Source organism: Tamandua tetradactyla, chromosome 22, assembly GCF_023851605.1.
Source record: "Tamandua tetradactyla isolate mTamTet1 chromosome 22, mTamTet1.pri, whole genome shotgun sequence".
NCBI classification, from domain to species: Eukaryota; Metazoa; Chordata; class Mammalia; order Pilosa; family Myrmecophagidae; genus Tamandua; species Tamandua tetradactyla.
In genome coordinates, this window is record NC_135348.1 from 19,853,176 (window position 1) to 19,866,426 (window position 13,251).

A 13,251-nucleotide genomic window follows, 5' to 3' on the forward strand; every position below is an offset into this window, starting at 1 on the left:
GCAGGTTTTTCACCTCCCTAAGCCTGATCATTCTTTATAAAAAGAAAGATCCATCCTGAGTCATCCACAGCTGAGAGGGGAAGGGGGTCATTTAGGCTCCTCAGCCTCAGTTTCCTTAGTGAAAACAGAGATGCTCATCATTAATAGGCTGGGTGACTGTAAGATTTAAATGAGGGAATAGGAGGAAAGCATTTCCCAGTGGCTGGAGCATAGCCAGATTCAGTCAGCAAAGCTCTCAGACCGAAGCTTACGTATTTCTGAGCAGATCTCGCCCCTGCTTTCTAGGATGACATCATCACTAACTAATCACTTTCTTTTCTAGCAGCAAACAAGCTATGTCAAGGGGGGAAGGGAAACACAGATAAAATACATGTCACCATTAAAATACGAGCCATCATTAAAAAAATAACATATATATATATATACACACATATATACATATATGTACGCATACACAACACACACACACACGCACATATATACTTGCTAAATGCAATGTGGTATCCTGGATTGGATCCTGACACAGACACAGAAATAGAACATCAGTGGAAATACCAGTGAAATGGAAATAAAGTCTGCAGTTTGATTAATTAGAGTACCATGGTTCTCGATGATATTAGAGATATAAACAGGAGGGGAAGCCAGGTGAAGGACCTAATAGGAGCTCATCTGTATTATCTTGGGAGCGTTTCAATAAATCTTAAAGTATTCCAAAATAAACACTTTCCTTTGAAAAATAGACTGTAAAAAGATTACAGGCCCCAAGTAAATTTCGAGATCACTGAAACACGAAAAGACCTTCTGAAGTTACAATCATGTGCTTTAAGGCACCCAGGAACCACCAGGAAAAACTTCTGGTGGGCTCAGTGACAAGATTCATGGAGGTTACATTTAAAAACCACCTGCACCATCCTTTTAAAATATGGAGATAAATCACACTTCTTGAAACTTCATTTTAACAAATGTACTCTTTTCCAAAACGATTGGTTCTGAATATAGATTAGATCAGGATCAGATTGTAAATATTTGGGGCTTCCTGGGCCATCCTGTCTCTCTCACAACTGTGCCACCGAAGCAAAAGCAGCCACGGGAGACACGTGAACAAGTGGGGGTGGCTGTGTTCCAATCAAGTTTTATTTACAAGAATGGGCCGTTAGCAAGCCATGGGCCATGTGCTGTGCCAGCCCCTGCTGGACCCTGGGAGACCCTGGGAGAATCCATCTGGTAATCGGGGACTGGTGAGGGAATGGAGACACTGTGGCATCAAATGCCATCAGGCCTGTGAAGCTCCTCCGAGGCTGGCGCCACCGTGCAAAGGCCCGGTGCCTTCCTGTGACAGAAGCTTCTGTCACAGGAAGAGAGACCACCAGTGCATCAATCACCACCCTCGCAGAAGAGAGACAGCCAATGCATCAAGCCAGCCCTAAAGCAGTAACTTTTGCTCACCAATGAGAACAATGTGTCTTTCTGCAGGAGGGGATGGACAGGGAAAGGAGGACACGCAGGAAGTAACTGGTGCACAGATAAGGCAGAGCCTTTTGAAGACGCCACAACGAACGCTCTGTCCCCAACCTGCGGGGTGCTGAGGCTCCTGGGGTTTCCCTGGGGTTTTCCTCTTTTAACCAGAAAGGACACCACCACTAATCGCCTTACATCATACAAAGTTCACTCCCAGGGCCATCATTTTCTTGGGCTTCGTGATGAAAGGACTGTATTAGAATGAAATCTCCGATCGATCTTCCACTCACAGTGTCCTTAAATCTGGCTTTTCTTCTTGACAGCTGACCGCTGTGGAATCAGGAAAAGGGTCGAACTTCAGCTTGCTTTGCCCAACAGGAAAGGAAACTGGCTTCATTTCACAAAAACGCGAGGCTTTAGAGGTCTGAGGGTGTCGCCCTGCAGGATCCCAGCAGGAACGTTTCTATCAGCTCAGTTCTTAGGGGGGAAATAGGTGCTGCGCGTGTGCACACCGGACATATCACACAGAGGCTACCGAGCTCCGATGGGAAGGGGTAGCAAGATTACTCTGCTAAGTAAATCTTCAAGTTCCGTATCAAGCTGGTTTATTCTCACCTGTTGTAATAGGTGAGCTGGGCACACTGCTCAGAATAATTCACAGATTTGGCTGGGCCCCAGTGGGTGCCCCCTACCTTCATCACACAATATCCAAGGGCTCTATGCTCGATGACATCTATAAAGGTGATTCCCAAACAGGGAAGCCAATCCGAGTCCCCCTGGAAGGACCACAGTAACTGCTAGAAACAACACAACTTCAGGTCAGCATCTAGCGCTTCTCCAAGCAGAAAGCTTCTCTCCCTCTGCTATTTAGTTAGGAGACTGTATAACGGACAAACCAGGAAGCCAGGGTCAAGCTAAACCGAGGATATTGAATTAGATTCCCAGGAAGAGGGAAAAGGCAAGCAGGTGGCTGCCTACAGCTCTCAGGGGAGCAGCGACTGGGTTTTTTATTATATGTAGTGCCTTGAAACCTCACAACAATCCATAAGACAGATGTTGTTATTCCCCATTTATAGATAATCTTGTTAAGCCTTGGTTTTCTTAAATAACTTGTATGAGACCTCCAAGCCTTTAAGAAGGAATATTAGGATGCAAAGCTGGGCCTGTCTGACTCTAAAGCCACAACTTTTCTAGTCTACATTGGCTCCTACCACACAGAGAGCTCATGAGGCCCTTTGCTGCCTTAGATATGAAGGTGCACAGCCAATCAAACTCTGAACAGCAAATAACATTACAATATCAGCATCCAGTGAGAAAATCTTGACTACAGAACAAAAACCAATGAACCAACGAAACTAAAAGAGACAAAACACAAAGACAAAACCGATGACAAACAAAACTATATTTTAAAAAAAAAAAAGAGAAAAGCTAATAACAATGCAGAAGGGATACAGACTGTGCAACAGAACTAGATACAAAAACTCAAAAATGGACAGCACAATAATACCTAAGTGTAATGTAACTATGTTGGAACACTGAATGAAGCTGCACCTGAAATATGGTTTTTTGTTTGTTTGTTTGTTTGTTTGTATCTTCTGTTTTTGTTTTTTTCTTTTTCCTTTTTATATATATATATTTTATTAGTATTATTATTTTAATTCTCTTCTCTATATTAACATTCTATATCTTTTTCTGCTGTTTTGCTAGTTCTTTTCCTAAATCGATGCAAATGTACTAAGAAATGATGATCATACATCTATGTGATGATACTAAGAATTACTGAGTGCATGTGTAGAATGGAATGATTTCTAAATGTTGTGTTAATTTCTTTTTTTTGATTAATTAAAAAAAATTTTTTAAATTGGATAAAAAAATAAAAGCACATAGTAGATTCAGGAAAAAAAATAAATAAATAATAGAGGAAAAAAATGTTAAAATAAATTCAGTTTGAAATACTAGCGATCAATGAAAGGGAGGGATAAGGAATATGGTATGTAAAAATTCTTTTTCTTTTTCTGTTTTTATTTTATTTTTCTGTTGCCTTTTTATTTCTTTTTCTGAATTGATGCAAATGTTCTCAGAAATTATCATGATGATGAATATGCAACTATGTGATGATATTGTGAATTACTGATTATATATGTAGAATGGAATGAGCATATATTACGGATGTTTGTGTTTCTTTCTTGTAATTTCTTTTTAATTAATAAAAAATTATTAAAAAAAAAAAGAGAAAAGCTAATAACAATGCAGACACGTATTTTTATTTTGGAAAGTCAACTTTTCATTACAGGTCTTTAAAGTTAAATGGATCATCGACATTCTGGCGTAAAAATAAAATCTTCAAATTTCAAAAGCTGCAGTTAGAGCACGGCAAAGGAAGACATGAATTAGGACTCAGGCAAATGCCAAGCACACGATACAAATACAAAAAAATGCTCCAGTAAGCCACAGGAGACGTGCGTCTAAGGATCTGAAGATGCTAGTGGGTAGGGTGGCAAGATTCCTACTAAAGTTGTAGAGAATCATTCAGTCATTCAAGGAAACATGCAGGACTGAAGTTATATTCCCCAAAATGGATGTGAACAGACATTTATAGTCAGTGGCCAAGTTCTGTGGGCTCTGTGATTAGCGTCAAATGCTTCCCTGGAGCTAAAGGGAGGCTACTGAATATCACGTTATTCATAAAAAAGATTTCAGAGGCTGCTCTGTTGCAAATATCAAATTCCCCAGTCTCTCGGTGCAGTAGCAGGGGAGGATGCTTTCCTCCCCAAATCTCAGCCAGAGGTATTAGGTGATGACTGTACAGCAACCCGATTCAAGCATTTATTGCCCACAGATCGTTATAAACCACAGCTACATGCCATCAGGCAGGGCCAGAGCTCCTTCTTCAGAACCAGGACAATGACCAGCTGACAGTGGCAGTTGTCTCACTGGGTCTCGGAACCGGGAGAAGGGGGACCCTGTAATTCAAGCAACATTGCACACACAAGCACACCATTTCAGTGTCCACAGAAGGGAACCGAAGGTCACTGGGGCAGAGAGAACAACAGTAAGACTCTGCCTCTGTCCCTTACGTGGCTTAGGGCAATTTTCTCCCTTCTTTGTGCCCTGGTTTCCCTACTTCTAAAAAAGAAGATAAATCTGCCCTTTGGGCTGATGTGAAGATCAGGATAAGATGGCAGTGAAGCCTGGTAGCCCCGGATTATTGATCCTCCATGTCTTCAATCCTGGGAAATGCAGGAGGGTAACCATCTAATAGACCTTCTCTGCTCTACCTACCAACCCCTGCAAAAGTCAAAGCTTCTACCCCGTTCAATATCCAGTCCCCCTAATAGGACTGGGAAAAAGCTAACATCTGAGCAGAATGAAGAAGCTGCTTACAACAAGACAAGAGGTTTGACCTCCTCACTCAGCCCTACTCTTCCTGAGACTTGAGCTATCTGAGCCTTCAATCTATCTAAACACAGCTGGTGACCATGCCACTCACCTAGGCATGGGAGAGGGTGCTGGCCCTAATTCTTTCTTCAGAGGACTCAGCACCAGAGAGCACCTCTTCTGATAAGAGGGCATTAGTTCTGCTTGAGACCTCAGCCAATGGAACCCAACCCACCACATTCAGCCACCAGAGCCAACTTTTAGGTAGATGAAGAAAAGCTGCTAATCTTAGCATGACACTATGTCCCCCACTCGATGGCAATATGCTGGAAATTCTTATCATGGGCAACTCATCCTTTTGGGTTAAGCATCAACCTCTCTTTTTAAATTTATGATAGTTTGTCTTTCCTTGTTAAAAAGCCATGTTTGTTCATTTTAGTCAGATTGGTAAAAAAGAACCTGTGCAAAAAAAAAAAATTTTTGTAAGATAAATTCCTAATTTTTTTTGAATGGGCAGGCACCAAGAATCAAACCCAGGTCCCCGGCATGGCAGGCGTGAACTCTGCCACTGAGCCACCATTGCCCACCCCTCTATTTTCTTTTGAAATGATGATCATAATAAGAAAGGTAAAACATTAATATATTAATTTCCTAGAGTAAAAGACTGCTATGGCCCACCAGGGGCTGGGAACAACAAAATCAAAGGGTGTTGAAGTTCAGAAAACCTTCTCTGAGGGAATAGAAGAGAGGGGAAAGGAAAGACAGAGCGAGGAAGGGAGGAGGTGAAAGGCAAAATCTGCCTTTAACTGCTACTCTATAATTTCTAGGTATTTGCCAAATTTCACAGAAATAGGTTAAAAAGGATTTAAAATTATTTTTCTGAACTTCAGACGAATCATTCAAGATATTCCATGGTACAGTAAACCACAAATCATATTTAGCGGGAACTTTTGTTATTCTCCAGCAAATTTCACTGACTTCCTGAAAAGCAATCATGGAACCAATGGTCATGTACTTTGACATGCCAAGTAGTTGTCTCCGGGAAACCTCTATTTGCTTGCCCAATGTCAAGGAAGCAAGCGACTTCACTGGCAAGGATGAAAACGGTCACCAGCGAGTGAGCACAAGTCTATGGAGGAAATGTACACGACCTGCCGGAAGGAGGCAGCCTGCCCTCTCGTGATCTCTGCCACACCACAGGGGTACGGGCAATGCCGAGAAGAGCTGCTTTAGGATTCAAGATAACCAAAGCCAAACCCATCACGGGCTGAGAGAGAGAGGAATCTACAGCTGCCCTGGACTGCCAGAGCACAGGGTGCAGGTTGCACCTCTGGGAACCAAAATCCCCAGCTAGAAAGAGCTACTGTAAGTGACTGTCATTTGGAATGTGAAAATGGGCTGGCAGAGAAGGAGGTGTTCCTTTTCATTTGAAACCTGTAGGGGAAGCAGACAGCAATGCCTGATGTTTCTTAAAGGAGATTTTCTTTTGTGGCAGGGAACCTAAAAGGATTACTTGTCAAAGAACGGGCTCCATCAATTACCATGAAAGAAAACCTGTTTAGAGAAAACTGCTCTATTGGGGGGGGGGGGGGGGGGGGGATGATTCTGGAACATTTGCAACACTTGACCTATGATGTAATGTCCTCCAAGGAGCCTGAGCCAGCAATTCTCCGCAGGCAGTGAAGCCACGCACTGCCTGACCCTGGTACAGGTAGGAAATGCCCCAGACAGACTGACTGCAGTGAATAAGACCCAAAAGTCATAAACATCAGCGTAAAGCAAAGAAATCCAATTCTGCTGTACTGTGTTCTACCTAAGGCCACAGCTGTATTGACATGCTGCCTATGTCAAAATCTCAGCTGCTGCAGGTTCTTCTCTGCAAATTTGCTTTCTGGTGGCTGAGGCCAGGGCAGTTCTGACAAGGGAGCTAGTTGGGTTTTACATGACTCACATACATGTGGACTCCACTCCTCAGGATGGAGGTAAGGCAAGTGGAGGTGATGGAACCAAGTCAATCACCCGGAATTCAAACAAGGCAGCCCAGGTAGTGAGTTTTAATGACTCTGCAACAACTTGGGTTCAAAGGGATCTTAATTGGGGATGCGAAGGTAGTTCAATGGTAGAATTCTCACCTGTCATGCAGGAGACCTGGGTTTGATTTCCGGTCTGTGGACTTCCAAAAAAAAAATTCAACAAATAGTGCTGCAATGTTGGGATTCTCACATGGAAAAAGAATGCAATGTGACCCCCACCATACAGCATACAAAAAGGGGGAGGCGGGGGATCTTAATCAGTATTTCATCGAACCCTAATATATTCAACACTATATGGCTGAGATGCAGAGACAGCAAGGAAAGGAAAAAAGAGGAGGGTGGGAGGGAAATAGGAGGGCAGGGAGGAAGAGTAAAAACACTAAATGCATGCATAATTCAAAATAAATGTACAAATCTAAGGGAACAAAGGAAAATGGTGTAAACAAAAAATGGTGAGATTAATTCTGTGAAATTCCTCAAGGAAGAATTTTTGATCTTTTAAGGAAAAACGAAAATTTAAAATTAGAAACCAAACACAGTAGCCTAAAAGGCAGTCAATAATATAAGAAAGAAACAGGAATCCAAAAGGGCAATATTCTTATAATAATTAAAATGGAAATAAAATATTTATTAATAACTACCTCAGTATCACAAAAAATTTCAGAGTGTAAGACCCAATTCCTATCATCATGAATTTTGCAATCTCCTTTGGGGTGGAAGAAAGATTAGGCAGACAATATGAAGATACACATGAACACACACATACCGTATAAACATCAAATAATACCAAAAGGCAAATATTAACTAACACTATATGCAATATTTTCTTAATAGTGAGTAGTGTGTATCAACAGAGAAAAAGCCTCCCTGGAGATGAGAGTGCAAAGGAAGGTTTCTTGGAGGTGAAGATTCAGTTAGACCCTGAAGGGGGGGTGGGGGGTGGTCAGGATTATCTTAAGTAAAAAAAGGGAGATGTGTCAGGCAGAGGGAATCAAAGCATGTGAGAAGCACACAAGGGCTACCTGAAAGACAGCTAACACTCTACTCTAGAAGAGTAAAAAAACACAAAACAAGAAAGGAGGGAGAGAAATCACTATCCTAATTTCACTTAGAGAAACTGTTCATAACAGGCGCATCTAGACCACAGGCAGAAACTGGTTAGGAAGGCAGATTTTCAGGCCCTACCTCAGACACACTGAATCAGGAACTCTGGGGGTAGGGGGTGGGGGGGGGCAGCAGTGTGGTTTTAACAAGCCCTCCAGGTGACACTGGTGCACGCTTACGTTTGAGACACATTCATCTACAGTAAAGCATCTCTCCTAACTTAATCAGTGATAACGCTGGACTGAAACATACTTACAAACAAATTCTTTAACACATATATACGAGAAACCTTCTGTATACTTAACAGAATTATAGATGCATTTTATCCAATGCACAGGGGAAACAAATCCAGTTCCTGTTGTAGGAGAACAGCTACAATTTTAACAAAAGTCTCCTTTCCAGACTTGCCTCATCTACTTTTATTTCCCTCCCTTTTTGGCCTCTCAAGGTTGGAGTGCTTTCCATGACATTTTAAAATGTGCATGAATAAGAAGCTGGGGAATTCACTCCTCGTTTGATTTATGACCTAAAATATCAAGCTCTGCATGTTTCGGGCAGGGACGTGTTGTGAATTAGCCACTGGATGGGCCACGGCTCATAATATCACTTTTCCACTGAACCACCATGGAAGGATGATTAACTAAACTGTTCTCTACTGACGGTGAAATACATTTACTAAAAGAAATAATTAGGGATATGGTTTTCACTATTACATACACACACACACACAGAGGCCAAATTCCACCCCAGGAATTACAGATTCTGGGTTTCTATGGAACTGCATTATTATTGCCCTATGGTTCTAAAATGAAAGAAAATTTCTATTATGGACAAAGAATGGTAAAAATGGTAAGCATATTCGAGTCACATGTTACTTAAATCCACAATATCCAATATTCAGCATATAAAATACACATGATCATCTTGAAAGGGGGAAGAACCTCATCGGGAGAAAATGTTTCTTCACTTTGACTTGCACTTTGATTTTCAGTCAGATTTTCAAACACTTCACATCACCCCAAAATTCTAGCACACCACATTTCTTCCAGTCTCTCTCAATACTTAATAGGTTCATAATGATTTCATACAAATCTACCAAGTAACTATAAAAAGCCAAGTTCCATGAGGAACACTTCCCAATTCCATTTAAAGTCCCACAAATGCCCAGCGAGGATCAGATGACATCATTACCTATGATTTATTTGAAACATGTTTGGTTTAAAAAAAAAACTTTAAAGACATGACAGTGAAATACCCACAGGCTGAATCATAAATGTATTTTTGGATGTAACTGGATTCACTAATAAAATAGCCCTGTAATCATTAGTGGAGTTGTTTCTTTTTTTCTTCTCTGAGCAGCACCACCAACCTGCATACACTCCACAACCCCTGTCAACACCAAAAGGCAAACCCTCACGGTCAAATCAGGCCCGTGGTGTTGTGTGTGTATTAGGATTATTTGTACTAGTCCACCTGAGCTGATGTATTTGCAAAGACCTGGCACTGCATCATACTGACAAGGTAAAATCAGATATTTCATCCAAGTCTCAATTATACAGGGCACCACGGAGTAAAGTAAGAGTAGATTGTAGGCATAAAGTGCTCAAAAATTCCTATCACTGAAGTATCACTGTACAGACGGTTCTTAAGAGTCTATCCGTCACGGTGCAAGCATTCTATTGCCAAGCACTTGCATAGCTAGTGATAAAACATCCTGACTAGGACAGTGAGAAACTTCCTTTTGCACAACCCAAAACTGCTACAACTTGAACTCAGATCAGATGAGAAGGAGCCCCCATTCACCCCTTCTACCCCGGGAAATGCAGATGTCATTAAAGCTAGGCCTGGCTAAATGCACAGCTCCTTCTCCCTTCAGCAATCCTGAAGATCAGAGAATAAGAGTTCAGTCTAAAGGCTTCAGTACGCACCAGCCACGGAAATATCAAAATAAGGATTCCCCTCCCCCCCTCCCCTCAACACCAAACAAAACGGAGCCCAGTTACTTACACAGTGGGTCCCCAGTCCCCAAAGCCACCCTCATCTGCAAGAAGGTGGTTTTTGTCTGGCCCAGGAAGCCCGTGTCCAGCCGCAGTGGTGGGCGATGGGGAGGAAAACGAGTCCTGGCTGCTGGTCGGGGTGCCCTCCCTGGGAGCGTCAGGGCCATCTCCTAGGAGGAAAACGGGGCACCAGATGTCAAACAAATGCTCAGAGAAGGGGAAAAAACTCCATTAATAATTACACGGCATTACTTGATTAGTCAATTAAAATACATGCAAAATTACATTTGTAATTCAGGCTGAGAGTATTTTGGTATCCCGTGCTTAATGCTGCCCCCCACAACCCCTTTTTTTTAAACCAAAGATGCCTAAAATAAATCACAGGTAATAGAGAGCGAGGAGTATTTTCCCCACAAGAAAGCACAATAATCAGAATCAGATCAAGTGGAAGATGAATGCCTTGATGCTGGCCACAATAACTTTCTAATCTACACAGTTATAAGCCACTGGTGACGTCTAAACAATTAGAAGTAGTGCCCCAGTCCCAGAGGGGTAGCCCTCTTAGGTTCCCTTCACTTCATGGTTTCTTATACTGTTCCCAGTCACCACCTATTGCATAATAAATTCAACAACTCTCAAGGGACCTTGTTTCTTGAGCTATATCTTGGATTTAACAGCCCAACTTATTAATATCCATGCACCTAGAGAAAATTCCATTTCCCTATTAACATCAGGGAGGATATCATATAAGACTCAGGTCCTTGCAGTGAATGCAGGTGATGAATTTAAACCAAAACTAAAAAGCAGTTTTTAAACGGATTGCATGATCTGTGCATTCACAGAGGACCATTTTATGAAATAGGTTTACCATCACTTGCACACATTATGGGTTTGGGAGGAAAACGCAGAAGACAGAAAAAGGGAGTTCACAAGAGGAGCTATTTTCCCTCAACCAGTTTTCTCACTCCACAGCACCTCCAGCGACTCTAGAACACACCTGCCAGTAGCCACCAGAACTTGGAACCCCCACCCAAATCCAGTCACCAGTATTAATCTTTCGAGGTGCCCTGAGGGGCCATGAACGTCCCACTAGGACGGCACTGGCAAACTGCGACGGGAGCAAACAACATCCAAGATAGAGGTTTTGACGCCAGCCACCAAAACGTTCTAACAGATTGAACCTTGATTTTTCATCAGTCTTAGGTCCTAAAAACAGAGCATGCATGAACACCAGGAAGAGCAAAGAAACTGCTCTCAGGAAACCATCTGGGACAGATTTCGATGCTACGAATAATGAAACACAAGAAAAATGCTAGGCTCTGATCAGGTAGATCCCAAGACGCTAATCTTGAAAACTGACTGTACTAAATAGTCTTATTTAGCTCTGACCCAACTTACAAATAAGGCTAGGAGAGACAATCTCAGACACAGGGATCCGAAAAAGCTGAATTCAGGGAAGCTGGAGTTAAAACGAGACGGTGGTGGTACCTGGAAGAAAGAATTGCTTATAGGGGCAACTAGGACAGGAGATCTAGATGATTCTGTGCAGAAGTTACTTGTAAGGAAGATTTTCTGAGTTTTTCTTTCATAAGCAATTTGGGGGGTTGGGGGGTGTAGGGGACAGAGAAGGGCAGGGGAGAAACTATCTGTGGGCAGGACTTTTTCCCCAGTTAAATCTCCCTGTAAAGCCCTGAGCTGGCTCAGTTCACAAACACACAGTTTAGAATAATGTATGACCCCACTTTCAGTGAAGCCACTTTTTCCACAGTGCTTCACCATGAAAGCGTTTAGCTAATTAGAGTAATTCAGCCCCAAACAGAAGGGCCAATTTCCAGGCATATGAACCGAAACCCACAGGTTGGTTTAGACCAACGCTATGATTGCCTTTTGATGTCTTTTCTCTCTGTGATACCGTCTACCTCTCTTCCTGGACCCGAAAAGCTTAACTCCATTCAGCCCTCGTTTGCAAATAAAAGAGCAACAAGGGACAAGGGCTCCAGCTTTCCCAGTCCTTTCTCTAGGTCCCTCGGTTATCGTGGGCAACTAGTACCTTCAAAATGAAGAGGATCTTAAATGTCACCCCAGCTCAGACCTATGTAAGCCTTGTACATTTACCTGAACTATAGCTGCCAATGAAGGTTTGGCTGGAAGCCGCAAACCCTGGTCAGTTCTGAAGCAGAACGGGATACAACCTCCGAAGTGAGTCAGGTGCAGGCAGCTTCCTGGCTCGAGGGGACCGGACCCTGGCCGTCAGTCCTGCCCAGGCCACTACTGTCTGTGGGGCAGGACATGACACAGCAAAAGCAGCCAAGGGGAGTCTGGGACTGGCTTATGCCTGCCTCATTCCTATAAGGAAACACCTGTGACTGAGAAGCAACTGAGGCGAACTGGAGACCCGGCATCTAATGTTACTATTAAGACATGGTTGAGTGGCTCAGCAGGCAGGAATGCTTGCCTGTGATGCCAGAGGATCCGGGTTCGATTCCCAGTGCCTGCCCATGTAAAAAAAAAAGAGAGAGAGAGAGAGAGAGAGAGAGATGGTTGAAATCTTTTTACACTAACTAATTTACCTTTCCTCTAATCCTTTGCCCAAGCAGACTGATACAGCACAACTGGTCATCCAGCATATCAAATCACATTCTATCAAGAGAATGTCTCTCTAACTTTCTGCCAACTAGTGGCAGGCTGAACCCTTATCTGAAAGGGTATTAGTAGAAAGAGTAAGTTTCCCCAGACAGATCAGATGAAGAGGTAACTCACCCGACTCGCCAAACGCACAGAACTCCTTCCTCCACTGTTCAAGAATGAGTTCACCTCCTTAAGAGAATCTCTGAATTTGAGGGAATGCTAGTATCAGGAGTACAAACATTAAACTGTTTGTACTCCTGATACTAGCAAATTGTAACCACGTCTACAATTTGGTTCATCAGAAATCATTAAAAGACTACTTGTTAACTAGTATGAAAATAAGAAGGCTTTTAAAAAAAATTTTATGTTCAATGCTTTCTGGACTAAAAATGTTAAATCCTGTGAAACTAATTTGTTAGTTAAATTAAAGCTAGGTATGCACATCACTTTTTCCCTTCCTTTTCCTCCGACAGTCACACACCTCTCTCCTTGGGTATTACACTTTAATGGCCAAATAGACAAATAGACAAATCACCTGTGAGTAAAAAGATTATTCCAGTAAGTCCACAAAATGGTACTAAGGGACTTTCATTATGAACAGAATCCAAGATAAGAAACTCACTAGTAATAGAACTACCACCATCTAAAAGCGA

At 42.4% G+C, this 13,251-nt stretch overlaps 1 protein-coding gene across 1 annotated transcript in view; it reads right to left on the bottom strand.

Moving 5' to 3' along the window:
• ARHGAP10 (Rho GTPase activating protein 10) overlaps positions 1-13,251 on the bottom strand; it is a 345,070-nt gene that overhangs the window by 12,761 nt on the left and 319,058 nt on the right. Inside the window, exon 20 of the mRNA XM_077139864.1 lies at positions 9,981-10,140. Coding sequence (XP_076995979.1) covers positions 9,981-10,140 — 160 coding nt within the window. The remainder of the gene's footprint in view (positions 1-9,980; positions 10,141-13,251) is intronic.